General features: G+C 42.8%; 1 protein-coding gene across 9 annotated transcripts in view; it reads right to left on the reverse strand.

Moving 5' to 3' along the window:
• BCAS3 (BCAS3 microtubule associated cell migration factor) overlaps positions 1 to 19,148 on the reverse strand; it is a 301,481-nt gene that overhangs the window by 200,745 nt on the left and 81,588 nt on the right. For all 9 annotated transcript variants that reach the window (XM_072353527.1, XM_072353531.1, XM_072353526.1 and 6 more), the window contains exons 14-15: positions 14,158 to 14,291; positions 5,252 to 5,516 (exon numbers count right to left, since the gene is read on the reverse strand). In XM_072353527.1, coding sequence (XP_072209628.1) covers positions 5,252 to 5,516; positions 14,158 to 14,291 — 399 coding nt within the window. The remainder of the gene's footprint in view (positions 1 to 5,251; positions 5,517 to 14,157; positions 14,292 to 19,148) is intronic.

Genomic DNA, 19,148 nt, shown 5'->3' on the forward strand with positions numbered 1-19,148 from the left:
CCCATCAGAATGTAGTACCTACAATAAACTACATCTTAATACACCTGTGGCTCATTTTTTTATTTTCTCTACACCTTGTTACCTGTGCTGTATTTTCCTTTGCTCCGGCTGCAATAATCAGCACTAATATTTTAGTGTCTGAATTCAATCCAGGTTTGATACACAGGACTTGTGCCAAGTTATGCAAAAAAAAATAACGTGCCCTGAGAACCACGGCATATGAGAACTTGATAATAATATCCATGGATAATTATAATAAATGGCTTGTCTTAAACACCCATAGAGTAGGAACTGAAGCAAGCCATAGCAATCTCTCTCCCTCTTCCACCCACCACGCACCCTCGGCAGCTCTGCTCTTTTACCCATGACCGTTCAGGATGTTTTCTGGCTCCGTGACAGCATCGTGACTCAGGTCATGAGAAGTGTCAAAGATGCATTTCCTCGAGATGGGAAAAAGCAACTGATTTTAACAGCCCACAAAGACTAAGCAAAAAAGAATAAGCCAAATCAGCATATTTAAGGGTAAAGATAAACCTTTTAAAAGATACAAGTATATTTTATTTCAAACTTAATGCTTACGTTTCCTTCCATAAAGTGTTTACATTTTTCAGACTCCTAAAAATGCACAGTTGATTTAAATGCCTTACTTAAGAATAATAAACTCAAAGACAACAAGAGCAGCATCCATTACTGCTTAATCAATCACTGATCATATACACAGGCAATTTGATCCAGCCTGCATGCTCGTGGGATCTGCCCCAGGTTCCCCTCCAGCAGCAGTGGCCGTGTCCAGGAGCAGCCTGCAAAACCCCACCAAAAGGGCTGTCTTTCTTACTCACGTTTTGCATGAGAAGGAAATACACCAGCCTGCCTTTTACACACCTGGTTAACTGGTGAGATAGAATCAGACATGGTAATTTTATTAACTCATTCACAGAGAAACACTTAACAATCTGGCTACCTCTTCTCCTTGGATCCCTCGCAATGTTGTCCCCAACAGCACTTGACCCTACAGAAATGTTCTTCACTTTGATGTTACCAAGGCTGAAATCATCCTTTCTGATAGGAGAACTTCAGTGGGACACTCATACCACCTGCAACTACTTTTCCAAATGCACACTTGCCCATCTAGTCGACCACGAGAAGCAGGTTGATCAATGCAATCTCTCTGGATTTCAGCAAAGCTTTTGATATCGTTTCTCATGACATCCTTGGCAAAACACAGAGTGATGGGTGAACAACTGACAATTGGGCTTAAAGGGTTACAGCCAAGTTCCTTTACTCTCACAGGGTTCTGCAGGGATCCATTTTAGGGCTGGTTCTCTTTAATGCCCCGGGACAGTGCGCATGGCCATTTGGACAAACACGGTGTGAATTTTGGGTGGTTCTGTGTGGAGCCACGAGCTGATGATCCTTGCAGATCCTTCCCAGCTTGGAATATTCTATGATCCTAAACATAGAGGCAAATATATATTTGCCCCAGTCTCAGACCAGCACTGTTTACAAGCCCACTTCTAAAACACTTTATGTACAGACACGAACTTCCTCCGTGTCAGAATTTATCAGTCTACTTCCCTACTTATCTGAAGGGAATGGATCTTTTCCTTCCATTTCAGAAACTATCCAACGCACACCACCCACTTTATTCACTTCTGATTCTCCATCCACTACCAAAAAAGAAAAGCAGCAAAAACCCACAGCTTATTGGCAAGCAGCACAGTGCTGGGCAGTGCCCAGAGCAGTGCTTGGGTTGGCTGTTGGTACCTCTACTCCCCTGCTCACACATGTGGCTGGGGCTGCTGCAGACTCAGAGGGAGGCTTCTGCCCACCCTCACACAGCCAAGAGGCTCAGCACAGCACTGGGCCTTTCCAGACAGAAGTAATGGATTCTAAAAGGTGTCAGCAGAAAACTCCCACCAGTTAATTTTTGTTTTTCAATTGCCATCAAGCTGTACAGACAGACTCCAAACGAGCGTGTGCAATCAGTGGAACCACTGCAGGCAGCCCATCGCCCAGCGGACTTGGAGGGTTTATGGGAGTAGTTCAGTGACTGAGCCATAGCTCTTCCTGAGTTAATGAAAAGATCTGTTCTTATGGCATTCGGTGCTTCACACCTATCATCAAACAACCAGGAGCATGCGTCAGAGATCGCTAGGAGCCAGCGGCATAAAAGGCGGGATGCATAACCGCACTTCAAATTCTCCTGAAGCGTGAATAATTTCGCTTCTAACGCTGATCCTGAAAAGGCAACGAATGGCGAGCAGAGTGGGACGCGGACGGGCACGGCGGGATGCAGGGCAGCACCGCAGCAGCGCTCGGAGCAGCCGCCCCGCTCGGATGGCCGGGGCCGCGGCGCCCCCTGCCGGCAGCGCGGGGCAGTGCGTGCGGCGGAGGGGCACGGCGATGGGAGACACGGCGATGGGCGCCACCGCTCCAAGCAACGGGAACAGCGAAGGGGCGTTTCAACCCCGTGCCTGTCCCGCTGCACACCTTGCTGCTTCCATCCATTTATAACAAACGTTCTCTGTCGATAGAGTAGCATTTGCAAAAGGAGGAAAGCAAAACCTTAGAAGAAGCAACCTTTCTCCAGGGCCTGCTCTCAAGTTAAAGACTGGAAAGGATCTGCCCTCCAGTGCCTTAAGTTATTATACAGTTAATTTTCTTTGAAACTATTTTTGTCTGCCTTTCTCTAAATAGGTGGTTTCTTAAGTGAGTGTTACTTAAAGGAAACCAATCTGTTTTTCAGGAAGGGCTGATGATGTCAGTGCTTTCAGCTCCGCTTTCCCATAAGAATTCTTCTAGTAAAAGGAGTTCCACTCTGGGAAATAGTGAAAAGTAACATGAAAATATTTAAAGCATCTCAGCCTGTGTGTTTATCAAAGCTCCAGATTCAAGCCTGGATTTTAATCTGTTGTGAGCGTAATGAAGGCAAAGTAAGAGGACTCTTTCTGATACTTAAACAAGAAAAGTGAGTTATGCTCAAATATTCCCGAAGAGCTGAACTGGAGGCTGAAGGCAACATGCACAGAGCAGCTTGTTTCTTCATAGCTCTATGCTGATGTACTGCAGCTCAGAGTAGGTAACACATTCAGGATGGGATGGCTGTGATCAGCAAAGCTGTCCCACCCATATACTTCAATCCCCACTTAAATGACAAGACAGATCAGACAGCATTATAACATTACCGAGCACTGTCAGTAGCTGTAGAAGTGTAGCAAAAGCTCCAATGTACGCTTAACTCCCTACGCTTAAAGTTAGCTCTGATTCTGGAAAATCCAGCAGTGAAGGGGAGCAGAGAGGTCAGGGCAGAGCCATGCAGAATTCTGGGGACACGTGCCACCACGGAGGGCAGGGAGCTGCTTTAACTGCTCTCTGATCAGTGCACGCTGTGTACCTGGGAGGTGGGTAAACGCCATCTCCCCCATCTCATACAAGTTGAGAGGTCACACGAGGCCGTATCCACTGCCATTCCAGCCCCACGACCAGCTAGCTGACGTTGTAACAGTCTTATAATAGTAAAAGCCCATAAAAGGATCTCAACCAAACTCGGATATTACTGACGGCGCACTCTGGCAACTCAAAGGAATGACAAAAACATAACCTTGCTGGATGAACAGGCAGAAGAACCCAAACAAAATCCGGGTTAGCTATAAAAGGTGCAAGGAAACATCTCTTTATCATCCTCAATTGAACAGTTTAGAGGACAAAGCCAAACTATGATTCATTTGGAAATGAAATCATCCCCAGCCCCAGCAAAGGCTTACATTGTGTGGGTAAACAGTTTGTGGGGGACTCAGAACGAGATGTAAATAGATTGCGTTCCTACTGTATACACAGCAAATAGCTCCATTTTGAAATGGAGGGGTAAAAAAAAAAAAAGTGAGAAAAAATGTTACAAAGTCTGAAGTCTGAAAATATTCACAAGAACAAAAGTTAATCACAAGTTCACATCAACGGGTTATAACTGCTAATCAAAAAAGGAAGATAACAAGTCAGCGTTTTGCTCGCAAAGCCCCCTTTGGTTGGCCCAAGGTTGCAGCAAACTGACTGTAATGCTGCAGAAACAACAGCAGAAGGATTAGCAGCAGCTGGCCCAGAAACACACCTGGTCTATGAGGAGGCCACAAAGTGCTCTCTGTGTTACCTGTCTTCCAAGATCTGTTGTCCCACCGCTGCATGTATGTGTCTATGTACAAAAATGTGCTCCTCCGATTCAGAAATCTCACAAAGATAATCTCCAGCAGTAAAGATGCAGACAGTGACAGCACATAGTTTGGGTTTCACAAGCATTTCTTATCCTACACGTAGTTAGGCAAGAGAAACTGCTCCCTGTGGCTTTTAATACCTTACATAGGAAAAATGTGGCTAGCTGTCCCAAACTGATATTTAAACTCTCACTTAAATGGAAGCTGTGACTTAACTCTTACTAGAAAGAGTACCCCCTACATTTGCAGCAGATTCTGAAGCCAGACAAATGCCTTCCAGTAGAGACCTCATCATAGAAATGGCAAAATCAACACAAAGGAGAAACTGAAGAAGTGGGAACAATGATGACTGCTGAGCCTCTTTAGAGGCTCCCTTTCACCACCACGACAAGCATGTCCACCACAGGAGGAGGATTTACAGACACATTCTTTAGATTTCTTTTCCTTAGTATATTAAGCAGTCACACTGCTAGATCAAATCTCTCCTCCCTCAATTTCACATTGCCTAGTTTTCACCAGATGTGCTTCATGATCATCCAGGCTGATGGTGAATAAGAAACCTAAAGACCCCAAAACTTTCAGTTCAGAGTGGAAATTATTAACACATCAGAGATAGCACAGTTTACTTAAGTAGTTTGCAAAACCAGAACTATCTTTCCTAAGTATTTATACTTTGGCTCACTCCTGTAAAACCCGCATACCCCAAATATTTCTGCACCTCGTTTTATGAAACTCAATTTTTAGTGGCACAATCTACATGGGCAAACAGAAGGAAATTAATCAATTCTTGCAATCTCCAGTATTCTTGCAAACTCCAGAAGTTCAGCATTCCTGTTTTCCAGGTTGCTAGCAGTTACTCTGAAGCTGGAAGACCACGAAGGTCTTTAGGCCAACAGGTCCAATGATATTTAGGAACCAACTTCTCGTGGGTCGGGCAGCCACAAACCAAGTGCTGAAATGTGTTGGGGGACGCAGGCATTAGTGACACTGGGGGAAAAGCTTTGTGACAACATAGCAGGGAGATAAATAGATAAATAAGAGTTTACCGTGGAGCGGTGAGCCAGAAGGGCTGCTTGACAGGCCTGGAACAGGGCTGCAACGGCCTCCCTGTTTGGATGTCAGCTCTTGCTCGATCTCTTCCAGCCCTGCGCTCTTCTGGAAGCGGCTCATGCGATTCACCACCCGTGGTGACATGTGTGTCCGGACACAGGGCTGTCCGCCATAAGGATTGATTGGAAAAACATGGGAAGTGCCCCGAAGCGTGCTGACCACCACCCAGCGACAGTCATGGCTGAAGGAGATGTCCTGGACCTGGAAAACAGAGAAGTGACATGGAAATGGTGTCATCAGTGCACGCGAGAAAATGACGAGCATGTTTTAAAGACAAATCTTTACTGGAAACAGTAATAAAAAGACAAAGTGTTTTTTTCTCATAAATACCAGGTGAACCTTGCTGCAGAACAATACCCAGTTCCAAACCTTCTGTACTTAGCAAAATATTCTGTTTGTTTGTTTTTTTCCCTTATAAGCAAGCCTGAACTTACCAAAACAAACCAGGATGCAAAGCACCAGATAAAGCCACAAGAGCCTGGCATAGTTTTCAAATAGAATTTACTCCTAAAAACAACTGGGAAATCACTTCAATTACATGTTTTGTTATTTGCTTTCTTACTTTGAATTTTAGAAACTATCCAAAAAGGGGAAAAGGGAAGGGTAAGAACAAGAGAACACATCTGAGCCCAAGTCTGACAAATACTGGCACCCAAAACTGTATTTAAAGCTAACAGAAAAAACATGTCCCACATACCGTGTAACTTAACCAACCCAAAAGCAATGCCCAGGATTTTCAAAAGCTGTCTCTAATGGTCTCCTGCTACTCTCAGTTTGTCCATCAGTGGAACTACCATCCATTCAGCGATCTTGGCACCAATGCTGTTTTCAGCTTTTAAAATTTAGTCAGGAAGAAGCTTAGTAACTTTGGTGATTTCTCAATATAAAATCACTCCATTCTATAGCTAACCATCGACATTATTCAGCTATTAAAGTCCCAAGGAAGACCTCAGTTAGATTTCTTCTTCCACATACTAGTCCTTATCCACCCCTTGAGAAACGCAGTCCTTAATTTCTGCTTAAAATGGTCAGTGTGGAAGCAAATAGAGCAATCCAGCTAAATATTTTCTATCATAGTTACTGCTTGTACAGATCTCAGATATGAAGTCCAGAAGGATATAATTCCCTTTTAAGTGCGCTTTACATAACGCTTTGATGGAAAGCAAATTCTTGTTGCTGAAGGAATGCTTTAAAAGAGAGATTAAACTTCGTTTCCAGCCCCATACTGGCAGACAACTCAAGAAAACAAGTAGTCTAGGCTAAAATGATTTATCATAGAAAAGAAGCCTTAAAACAATCCTTCCAACAATGTTTTTAAAGGTAAAAGCTGGCTAAAAAGATCCACGAACACAAGTGGGATTTAACACGGCAAACAAACATACAGATGAAGGATTAGTTTTCATTCTATTACTATATAGCATAAACTAAATAAAATTCTTTAAGATTTCACTGAAGGCAGTTTTACAATACAGCAGGTACTCAAACTGGAGTAAACACTGATAAAATCTTGACAAATATTCCAGAAATGCACTCCAGCTATTCCAGACAAAAGCTGCAAGTATTCATCAAAGTGCAAGTTTCCAACTGAGCCCCGGAGCCTTTGAGATAAAAAAAAAGGGATTTCAGCCTTGTGACTCGTGACACGATATTTGGCTGACAGACTGTCACTACACAAAGTGCTCCATTGACGTTACATAGATGAACCAAAAAACACACCTATACACCTGCTCTTTTCAATTACGGGGACGTACCCAAATGATCTGCTCATGATACAGCCCCACAAGCAGCAGAAATCTGGCAGCTTTAGCACTTCTGGTGACTGCGGTATTACTGACATGAAGTCACAGCACTCAGAGCCTGGTTTGCCTACAAAGTGCTTCACCTTCACAGATTGCTCCAAAAGGATTAGAGACCTCACAGGGATTAACAAGAGCCAAGAAAAAAGCTCCAAAGCTGTGGGGTCTGAGCAAAGCCATGGCACCAGGCCTGCCCACACACTTGCAGTGTGAAGAGGCAACGTTGACTGGTCCAAATCAGAGGTAAGAACTGTGTACAAATTACCATCCTCGGTTACAATGGAAAGATCCTTAACACAGTAAAATCAGTAAGTCTGATGGAATTTATCTCCAATCCTATCAAGGCCCTATCTTTAATTTGTAAACACATGAAGAACAGCCACGTCTGCCTTCAGATGCTGACCTTCTGAACGCACAACTGCCTGACAAATACTCGGTATTCATTTTAGATCCAGCTTCCAATTACAAGATTATAAAGAAGAAAACGTATCTCACTGTACTGCGTACCAGAAATGTATGTTTCCACATTAATGCTCTGTTGTCAGCATGCATCCTTAGGATTACGTCGTCTAAAAAAACAAATACTCGTAAATACAAAGGCCCTGGCATTCGACAACTCCAGCCAAGAAAACTGGGAAACAATCGTAGCAGGATGTTTTTCCTATATGTAAACATCGCACAGAAAAGTATTCCTGATCTTCAGGAAGAATGTGCCTGGAACACCGTCATCCAAATGTCCTCTTTAAAGAATGACCACGAACTCCACGGTTGGACGTTGGCTTCCATGTTAATGACGACTCACAATGAACCGACAGCACTGAGGCTAAGAATGGGTTTTTAAGACACATCGGGGGGGAAATGTTGACAGATGGGTGTGAACTGAATTAAGATCTGTGGGAACACACCTACGAGGCCTACTCAGCAGTAACAAGCTGTGTTTTGGGAGGTGCCTTTGTACACAAGCATGTCCTACCTCTCAAAATTGGCCCAGTTTGATTTCCACGGGTACATTCTGAGCAACAGAACCACAAACAGTTCAAGGAGTTAATTCAGAAAACACTCCCAGCTTCATATGAGGCCCTGGTTAAAGTGTATTAACATCAGAAGGGCACAGTCCTTCTGCGATGGGATGGAGCTCACTGCTCCTTTCCAGCAGACCTGGACGAAAGTAGTGATCCAAGCCAGATCAGAATGCTTGCTATGGCATGCTCAGAAACCTCTTCAAAAATCAGCTGTGTGTGTCCATGAAAAGAATATATAAGTTATCATATCAGACTTGCTGTTATCCACCACACTGTTACTGCACACTGCACAGAGTTCTTGACTGCTCCTTGTATAAACAAGCTGCACAGTGGCCCATTAGTGGTTTTCAAGTTTATGCTAAGCGTTGCAATTTATTGCTGTCCTTTAGGTTAATGGACTATTATTTCATGTATTTATAATATATTTCTGGATTTGTTGTTAATTATGATGTAATGTTTAGATACTAAAGATCAATCAAGACCCCATAGTGTTTACAGATATATGTTAATAAACTACAAAGTACACTAGATCTCTCATGATGCAAAGTTTACTCTCTCGCTCAAGGTCAACCTCAAATTTAATACCCGCGCCTTTATTTCAGAATTTAATCTACCCTCTTCCATCATGAAAAGGCAACGTAGACCCAGGATTCCATTTAACTCGGGAATATTTAAGATACTTTAAATTGCAATACCACGTAGTTCTGGGAGATTGCCAGTGCTTCCTCCTGTCTTTATGACTATGTCTCCATAGTCCAACCTGTGCGAGGCAGTAGGGCAACGCAATATATGGAGTCCTGCTTCCAAGACTAACAGCTATTTCTGATAGGACAAAAAGCCTGGAGGGAAATATCTGAAAGTGAGGCTTCAAAGCTGAGATACACTCACTTTTTCACAGGACAGAAATCTACAGAAGTTTTTGCTACCCTTCCTTCTTTATTCCCACAGCTTGTCCAAATATAAATATAATGTTAATTGAAATATATTTGTATTTTTTCCTAAGTTTAAGCCATAACTGGAAGAAAACAAAACGGAAGCGAGAGCAGCCCACAGAAATCCTATTTTAAAAGCAGTTGATTAAAGTGGGATAGCCAGAGGTATGGCTGATTACACAAGGAAGCACATGGGACAGCAGTGACCTTGTTTACCACTACCCCTGGGAATGACTGACAGCCCATACCCAGCCTCTGGATTTCATGTCTTCTGAAAGTTAATACTGTACTAACCTGCTGCACTACGCTTACGTTTATACCATCCCCTTGCTTTCTGCTGAAGGAGAAGGAGCTATAGGGGCTGTCACAGCAGCTACGGGGCAGACACAAGTGAGCTGAATGCAGTCTGCATCCCCCAGCCGTGATGCAGAGCTGCCAATGTGGGGCTCATGTCCTCTCTGTGCACATCCACTGGTGTGTGCACAAGGCAAGAGTTAGAAAACAAAGCTACAGCTCTGCACTGTGTATTTACGTAATAAGAATCCACAATTGAAAATCATTTTTACCTTCCTGGTATTCTTTCTCTCCTAGTGTCTCTTTCTCAGGCATGGTAAATTACTGCAGTAACAATATGTGTATCCTCGCGTATTTCACTGCATTAACTTGGATCTCAACATTGAAGTGAAACAGCAATAAAGCACGAGCAGCATTACTGCATGCACACCGTGCAATATCACAGAGGAAGCATACCATTATCTGAAGGACATGACTTAAGTACTGAATTACACCGAGCAGAGAGAGAGCAGAAGTTAAAAAAAATCAACAGTTCTATGCAATGAGAGAGCAGCAGTGCTGAGTGGGCAGAGCCAAAATGAATTAGAGAACTGGCCTGCATTGGACTCTTTTTGGTCAAGAAAATTAAGGGAACAACATGACAACAAACATAAAAGAAAAAACAATACAATCATGGGCCACGCGATCTGCTTTATCAGACCCACACGGACAGAACTCTGCCTCCCTCAGTACTCAAAAATGATTTCAACCCTATGAAGCCTTGCAGAACCTGGGCACACCGCGGCACTCACCCCAGGTCCCTCGGGAAGGGCAGCTGCTCTGCATTAAGCAGGGACACAGCTCAGAGCTCTGTGCCCTCGGACAGCTGAGCAGTGGTTTTTCCTCTGCTTCCATCAAAGACTGATCACCTTCTCTCAGTATTATTTCATGACTCCCACAGGTTTTCTAATAATTAGAAAATCTCTCTTCCAGAGACTATCTCAATAACTGCAAATACATAACCATGTCACAAGACAGGAAGAGGTTTCTATTAACCATGAAGGTTGATATCCATTGTTTGTTAACTAACCAATGCTTCCCTACCCGGACACGGTACGTGACACAGGTTTGAAGAACCGCCATGAAATCACACCATGAGAAGTGCAAAGCAGCCCGTGCTCCAGGGCAGCCCATGCTGGAATGTTTTTATCATTGCCTCTGTTTACCTCTGCTGACTGCAGTCGGTTCTAGCAGCAGTTAGAGAGTCAGAATAACAAAAGTCTGACAGCGTAAAAGATTACAGAGGGCCCTGGCCAGCAGCCCACTGATGCTATCGTTACGTTTATTTGTTCTAGGTGGAGATAATACTGTTTTCAGGGATTTTTTTTTCTGTTTACAATTTAAGATCAAAAGGAAAGGATCATCAGGTGACAGCCTAACTTTCATCTGCAAGTAAACAAACTTCCTTGGCTCAGTGCATGCTAAACCTTCACTGAAAGCTTCCTAATGTGCTCTTGGATAAAAATACGAGTGCGGTAAGTGTTGACTCTCAGTGCAAGAACTGCAAGGCAAGGAAAAGTATCCTTAACCAAGAGGTGTGCTGTGCTGCACACCCAATTCTTCCCTTTGCAGCTGAACTGTGTGGCACGGATTCTCTAAAGGCTTCAGTTCTTGTCTGGTCTGGCTACATACAACCAGCACCTGCAACGTGCCTTCATGATATGACAGTGCATCAAACACGCTGGGTTTTGTTCTCCTCCTAAAAAAATTCTAAAGCATAAGCAGGTCTTAAAGACTAAAAGAACTTAATCCAGCCTAAGTGACAGAAGTGGCTTCTGACCGTGTTTGCAGAAAAGTGACTTGGAAAGTTGTGACCTTCGGACTCCCATCACTCGAACCAACAAAGTATCAGAGCACTTCACATTCTTTCCAGGCTGTTGTCCTCAAAATTCCCTCAGGAGACAGAGGTCCATTTTCCATCTTAACCCATCTTGATCCCGGTCACACAAAAAAGCCAGGGGCTTACCCAGGAACTGAGTACAACTAATACATCTAACTCAGCAGAAAGACATGTTGGTGACTTAGAGACACTGCTTGAGTGCAGCGAATCGATCAGAAAACACCATTATTAAATCACAACACTTGCTTCTTTTCCTTTAATAAGCATTAAGCGTGCCATGTAATCCACTTGAGGGGCTCCTGTGCACAAATGACAGGGCAGGCTTCCTGGCAGACAAACAGACAGACTGAGCCCTGCCTGCCCAGTGACCCCCAGGGTGGAGGTGAAAGGGGCAGCCCTGCAGGAGGGGATGCTGCGGGGCTGATGTGTGGATTCAAGCACTGCTGTAACTCCAGGTGTACCCTGGGAACATCAATGCGTACAGTTCTCAAACTTGTGGTCTCAGAGTGATGTGAAGCTGCTAGAACCATTATGCTGCACCAGTGCTTTGTCCATGAGCTAAATAGCTTTGTATAGTATTGGTGCCAAGCATTTGCTAAAAACGCGCTAACTAATCAAAAAGCAAGGGGAAAAAAATCATGCATCAGAAAGAGGGGAATCTGGGAAAATACATGGTGATGCACTATGGGCAGAATCTCATGTATGAAAGCAGATTATTTCAGTATGGATATTCAAATACCACATATAACAAGGACATATGATGACGTTTAAGCAATTTATAACAGGAACTAACTAAACAAATTCTGACACTGATAATCACTCATGTCCATCAACAAAAATTAGAACTTTTTATAGCTCCAGTACAGAAGGTGACCTTTAAGACCATTGGCCTTGATTCACAATTAGCTTCAAACCAGGGGGGAAAAAAAGAAGTCTGGTTGCAAATGTATAAATGCTGTTCTGACCAAGAAAGGAGGTTCAGAGGCTTCATGTGTCTCTCAGAATATCTGCAGTGAGAATTTTAAACCGAGCAGCCTCCAAAATTCTCGTCTAATGAAATTTATGGAACAAAAGAACAGCACCACACACTGCCCTTCTCACTACACAACTGAAGGCGCTGCTATTCCAAAAGCAGAAATATGCATCGTATTATGCAAATGTTTTAAATATGTACATTGAGAACTCGATGTACCAGTGTGATATTGTTGCTGGATAGTTCAATTATCAGGGGATTGGTAAAATCCATCTATATGCGTGGGACTGCTTAGAAATTTCTCTGTTTTATACCATTCCAAAAGCTATACTGTTCGTGTCCCAAATGAAAACTATGTGGCAAATGTGGAAAAAAATTTACTATGTTGACCCTGAGAATGTTAACGCAATACCTTCACACAGAGGGTAATGCTATATCCCAGAGACTTCTATCAATAAAGGTTTAGTCTCAAAACACATAATATTTGCTTTCCAGTGTATGCCTTTAAAAATAAATGTATCGGCTATAAAATACAGAAGAACGTCTTTGTTCCTTCTGACTGGAGCGATACACTTTGGCTTTGAATACTGATTAGAGGATATTTCCCCATTTTTTCTAAGCAAGCAAAACAAGAACAACACACTGAAGACATTATATCACACACTAATAGATAACAAAGCATATGTATGTACACAGATCTGCAATATTTGGCCTTTTATATTCATAAAAACCATTCACGAGATATTTACTAAATGTATATGTATTGTCCTACATAAAGCACCATTTTGTTTCCCTAATTTCATCTCACTTTTCACACTGGCTGTTCTTCCCTATGCAGGAAGGAAACCATTGCCTTTAATCGTACTCACGTTTTGCCACCACAGTAGCAGAAGCCCTTTTAAACTACCAGGAATTTAAATTCACACAGACTGAAACGTTATCAAGCTCTACTGCATTAAATAAAGCCTATCACCTTTGCTTGCTAAAGGTAAGGCAAAAGAAAACTTAAGAGCAACTGTGCAACCCATAGAAAAAAAATGAAGGTATGAAGCAACTGTAATCAGGGTACAACAGCCACCCAGGCTTCCAGTGTCAGGGTCATCATCACAGTGCCCCAGGCTTCTCCCTGTCACACTAGTTTACATCTGCCAGACTGTCACAAGTCTGTGCTTTCAGTGTGTAATTGCATCAGCAAGTGCAATACTCATTTCTTACCCTCTGGTGACATTTTTATTTATGTATTTAAAACAGGTTCTTCAACAGTTACTCAGTGCTACAAAGGTGAAGCTCTCCTGATGCCTAAAAGCAGTGCAGTGAAGGATCCAGCCATAATACATCACACTGCTGCTGTCACAGCAATGCCAGCAAATGGCAATTGAATGGCATCTCTAACTTTAGTAAAACAACCTAATGAACATTATTTAATCGTACATTCAGGGTTTTTCACCTTATTCTATGCAAGCCCAGTTTAATCTTCCATCTTTAGGAACAGGATTCTAATTGGAAAGTTAAAACTGTACCCCTTCAGTCTCCAGCAAGTCCCCCCATTTTACTAAGTGTAGATAAAAGTTAATTACAGTCTTTGGATTAACTTCTGCTTTCAACTCTCCAGTCACCTTTCTTTGGCTTTTACCACCAAAGTCAAGCAAACCCTGACAGTTGCTTCACAGGCACTAGACAAATGTTACATGAGAAAAGGTTAAGTGCAAACACAGCTAATAATCTGGGCTCTTTGGAGGTAGAGTCATATCTGAATAAATCTGACAGCACCTCATTGTAAAGGGCAAGAATTTATTATTGTCCAGGTTAAACGCTGTGCTCTTATCCTTTTTGCGGCTATAACACAAGAAAGGCTCTTTCTGTGCTGAAACAAACATTAAAGTGCCAACATACACAAAATGTATAAGGTGTCTGGGGATTATTCTTCAGCAAATAGTTCAACTTACTTTGGCTTCAGTCTCTCCCCTGTGAAGTGTATACAAATGATGGACGGCACTTTGTGATGATGACCAAGGATGTGTCAGTATTTGAAAAACATGGAAATCATGGCCTAATGTGTCAGTAGTGACCAGCAACATCCCTGGGTAAAAAAAAAAAAAAGAAATAAAAATAAAGAAAAAGAAAAGCACAAGAGATTAATCACTTGAAAAGAGGCTTAAGAGCATCTATCTAAAAAGCTAAAGTGTTTTACATTGTGGTTTCTGGAAACAAAACAGTTGCAGGAAAATTACTGATTTCAAAGAGATTCATTTCATAAAAACGAAACAGAACTTCAACCTACATCATGCAACACCATCACTGCTGATCAAGCACAGCACGAAGCTACGAAAGGCAACCGAGAAACCTGTGAGTATTTCAAGCCACAGTGGGAGTCTGAGTGACCAACATGCAGTACTGAAGCGATGAGGGAATCAACAAAAGAGCTCTTCACAGTGAAAGTCTGTATACAAAAGATTGGTGTTTTCCACAGGAATTAATTCTGGACACAAAGCTGCTATGAAAACACAGCTAGAACAACCTGTATCAAAACAAGCCTGAAGGAGCATCTTTTTACAAATGAATGTGAAAGAAACTGTCTGATTTATGGCTGGAAAGGCAGCAAATCAGAGTTGAGAGCTTTCAAGTGAAATATTAAATTAGGTACTAACTTCATTGAAAACAGGTCACTGATGGATGTACTGAAATGATTAAATTAGGAGAGCAGCAGAATCACAGTAACTTCTATACGCTGTTTACTTTTTCTTCTTTGTATGTCAGCCCATAACTCATTTCATAGTTCACAAACACGTATTTAAAGTGCCTTCATGGTTCTACACCAAACAAAAATATTTTTCCATATGGAAGCATGGCATTATGGCATAATGTAAGACTACAGCAAGAGAACTTCATAGCTATTTTTCCACATATAAATATCCATGTTAACTCACTAATTAATAAAATTAAGGAAATTATCACCCCAAATAAACATCTAACTTTATCAACTTCAGATGCAAAGCATTTTAAGCACGTTAATAGCTACGTTAAAGCACCTTCTAAATAACTGTCAGAGTATCATATCCACCACAGGAAACCAGGAGCTTTCTGCCCAGTTCAGATTGCATTGGTTCTTCACTTAAAAGTCTTTTATACTGCAGGAAGAGAATTTAGACCTCCACGTTTTACCTGACTCCTGTTCAAAGGACAGCGGAGAGCTTATTTCTGTCACAAACAAGTGTTCACATTCTCCCTTTTTTAACCCCTGACTCCATGGTTCATATTTTTTTTCTACTCACTGCTGCCTAACAAATATACCCAGTACAAATTCCCAACCCCCCACGTTATCACTGAAGTCTGGTACAGTACGCGCCACTTCTAAACTTTCAGAACTAGACTGGGCAAATAAAGCAAATTCACATACAGAGCAGCACAGAATCACTCCCTCAGTTCAGATTAAGTTTAATTAACCTTTCAGCAGAACCACTGGTGCCCTCCCACTGGGTCACTACCCTGAGCACTTTTCCTCCTTGACAGCCCCAAAATCTCCCTGCCTTTAAGCCCATATTGGAGCCAAAGCGTTGATGTTCTGGACCCACCAGCATCCCCAGCATGCTCCAGATACACCAACACTAACACAGCACCAGCACGGACTCTGTGCATGACCACAGTGCCTGTTTCACTCGACCACAGCTCTTGGAGATAGAAGAAATTTGTGAAGATCAATACTTTAAAGAATGAGCCGGGCCAGCAGAAAGGTACTGAACTGCAGAGAAATCCAAACTGCACGTCGAGACAGATTTGCCTACGAAGCTCCTTTTAGCTTGACCACTGTGCTGGTGGGGCTCAGGCAGAGCGCGAGGCCACCCACGTCGCTCACAGCCATTTATTTCCGCAAAATCACGCATACGCAGAATCTTAAATATCTTAAACCCGACCTCAGCAAGATTCTCTCCAGGAGACATACTTTTACTGCTACAGGCTGCTGCCCCGGTGCCGAGTGTTAGAAATGAAAGAGAGTTTGTTACGGAGCTCAGAAATCCACGAGTGCATTTGGGTATTGTGTTTGGGCGGTAAGGCATGTGAGTCGAGGTTGGTCTGGATGTTAATGTTGGCTTAACTGGCAATTTCCTTGATTTGTAGTGACTGTGTTGATAGGAAATACAGCTAAAGTTGCTTAAGCGCAAGTGAGCCAAGTCTTTAGTGTGGGATTATGCACACAATTTGCATTAATTCTGTTCTGAAACATCACAAGATACACTTCCCTCCTAGTGAAGTGTGCGGTCCTCGATAATATATAGTGTTACCAGTGGAGAAAATTGGAAGCAAATAGAGGGGTTTGTGTACTAGAATTAGGCTGATGCTATTACTGGAGTGAGGATATTCCATAAGACCTAATTCTAAGTATTTATTTTTTGCATCCCCGTCTGCCTCTCCTCACACATCAGACACTTCTCAGGGAGGCTGAGTGTGCTTTCCATCCTCTTGGCCTCTGCCTTAATACAGAGGGAAAGGAGCCCTGCAGAAAGAGAAGCTAGAGGAGATGCGCCCATAGGGCCTCTCTCAGCAGCCTGCAGCTGGCCTCGGCAAACCTGGAGCTTCTTTCCCTAGAAGTCTTTTGTAAATGCACGTGCAGAATGTATCCAGAGATCTGAGCGCAGCATTCTTCATGTGCATCCCATCACACGGCACAGTGCGATCATAACAACATGGTGGAATGAGCCAACAATCTGCCTGGGAGCTGGACGCAGAAAGCTGCATAATAATCAGGAGGCAGTGAGAACACAGGGATCACCACACCGCACTGACCACCTCAACTCTCTGCTCTTTAGTTCTTGTTTCCAATCCTGGCTGGAGATGCAGGTGTCTGCAGATGCACTGATAAACCCTACAGCCCACAGACCGATATAATCTCATCTTGCTCCTTACAAAGGTATTTTTCCAAATCTGTAATTTCTATTCACACAGTGCTAGGGTGCTGCTTGGGAGCACACGGCCTAACAAGTGCAGCACCCAGGAGCACCAGCTCATCCTCCAATGACACGTGCAGGGCCTCAGCAAATCAAGCAGCAAAACAAAACACACTCACCTACCTGCAATTTGGATCACTGCCCTGTGAGGCCACAGCAATGTGCTGTCCTTGCCTTGGGGTATTTGGGGTTTTGGGGTTTTTTTGCTAGCTTGAAGAACAGAGGTGAAAGAAATTGTATTTGTGGGTAGAAACAAATTGGCTTAAAAATAAAGTGATGGGTGGCATCTGATATAACAATTTTTGCATGTCTAACTGAAAATCCTTCTGTCTGTCACAGATGGAAGCCATAAGAAATCAGGCCCTTTGCTTCTATTAGCAATTATTTCTTCAGGAAGCGAATGGAGAAGATTTCCTACAAACATTTGCCTCTGAAAGCCAAATATATACTTGCAGAGCTGTGTCAACACAGAGATCCCAAGCACAGCACCACAAGTGCAAAAGAATACCCAGCTATAAAACCGAATTTTCAAACATCTTACTACTGTTACTCAAGCACTAAACCTGATGTTTTAGGAGATGGGAGGTGTGTTTTGGTGTGGTGTCCTCCACCTCTCATTGCTTCACATAGAGAATCACAGCTGTCGATTCCTACAGCACAGCAATGGCGTTCCTCTGCACACCCCACTGACCTCCAGACACAGCACTGACCTCACTTTCTCTTTCATGTGCAGGAAACTTCAGCTCCACTTTCTCAAAGACTTTGTGACAGTTTTCTCAAGAAGTTGTTTAGACGGAAATCGGGGTTAAAGTTATCATAAGCTCATTCCAAAATGTTTTCCTCGTAAGATGTACTTCATGTATGAATAACCATAGATGAGAAGTGAGTAATTCTCAAGGATTTCCTGCTTATTTTTCAAACTGGCATTAATCCCTGGTTAACAGATGCCATCTGAAATCAATAGAACATCTTACATGTACAGAACCCACAGAAACCTATGTGCCAAGCAGACAGTAATTAGTATGCACCTCCCAGCAGAGCTGATCTTATTTTAATCCATAGCGTGAGGTGTACAGTTAGTCTAAGTTAACAACTGCTTTACTGTGTGGTTTTTCAAATCCATAGAGATGATTAAAACCCAGTTCAAAGGGACCTGATGTCCTAGATGCAAAAAGAATAACAAAGTTCCTGCAGCTCTGTTTTACCTGACAGACACGTCTGCCTGCTTCCCATGCATTGTGTTTGGAAAACGACACGCTTCTTTCAGGACAGAAACATTAAAAAAAAATACAGCAAATATATGCATAAAAGGAAAAACCAGTACAGATGTAGACCGTGGGTTAAGAGCTATTTATGCAGTATCAGAAGACTAAACCAGACTCTGGCCTGGCCATAAACTAAGCCCACGCCCTAAATGAGGTGCCAAGCCACAAAAAGCATTTGCGTCAACTGGGAATACAAGGAAAAGAAGGACTTCTAATTATAGGGCCTGGAAGCGGAAGCCCAGAGTGATTAGGAGTTGAGGCGCTGCTGTATGTTTATCTGGGAGCTTCCTCTTGCTAGCTCTCAGCCCGGGTTTGATAGATGAGGGTTGGCCTAAAGGGTGGGATTGGAGCTGCTGATGGTACACAGAGTCCTCCACAATCCGAAGGAAACTGAATACTAAGGCTTCTGTGGCCTTGTAGGAACATAACTCTTTTCAGCTAGGCGTCAGCTGGTTAGCCCAAAAGGCAAAATTAGAGAGCAGCAAATCTCAGTTGGGTACGTGCTATAAAATCTTTGAAACCTTAGCAGCCTGAGCATCTCCACCACATCCTATTTATAACACCTATCGAACTGCATTGTTTTTTATTATATGCATACAAATGAGATGTGCACAATTTCACCTTGGTTTCATGAATACGTTCACTTAAAGCAATGTCACCTTTCAGAACAGCAGTTTCTCCTCCTTCCAAAACAATGCCAATTTGTAATCGCCTGCTGAAGAGCTCAAC

This window comes from Excalfactoria chinensis, chromosome 19, assembly GCF_039878825.1.
Source record: "Excalfactoria chinensis isolate bCotChi1 chromosome 19, bCotChi1.hap2, whole genome shotgun sequence".
In the NCBI taxonomy this organism is placed as follows: Eukaryota; Metazoa; Chordata; class Aves; order Galliformes; family Phasianidae; genus Excalfactoria; species Excalfactoria chinensis.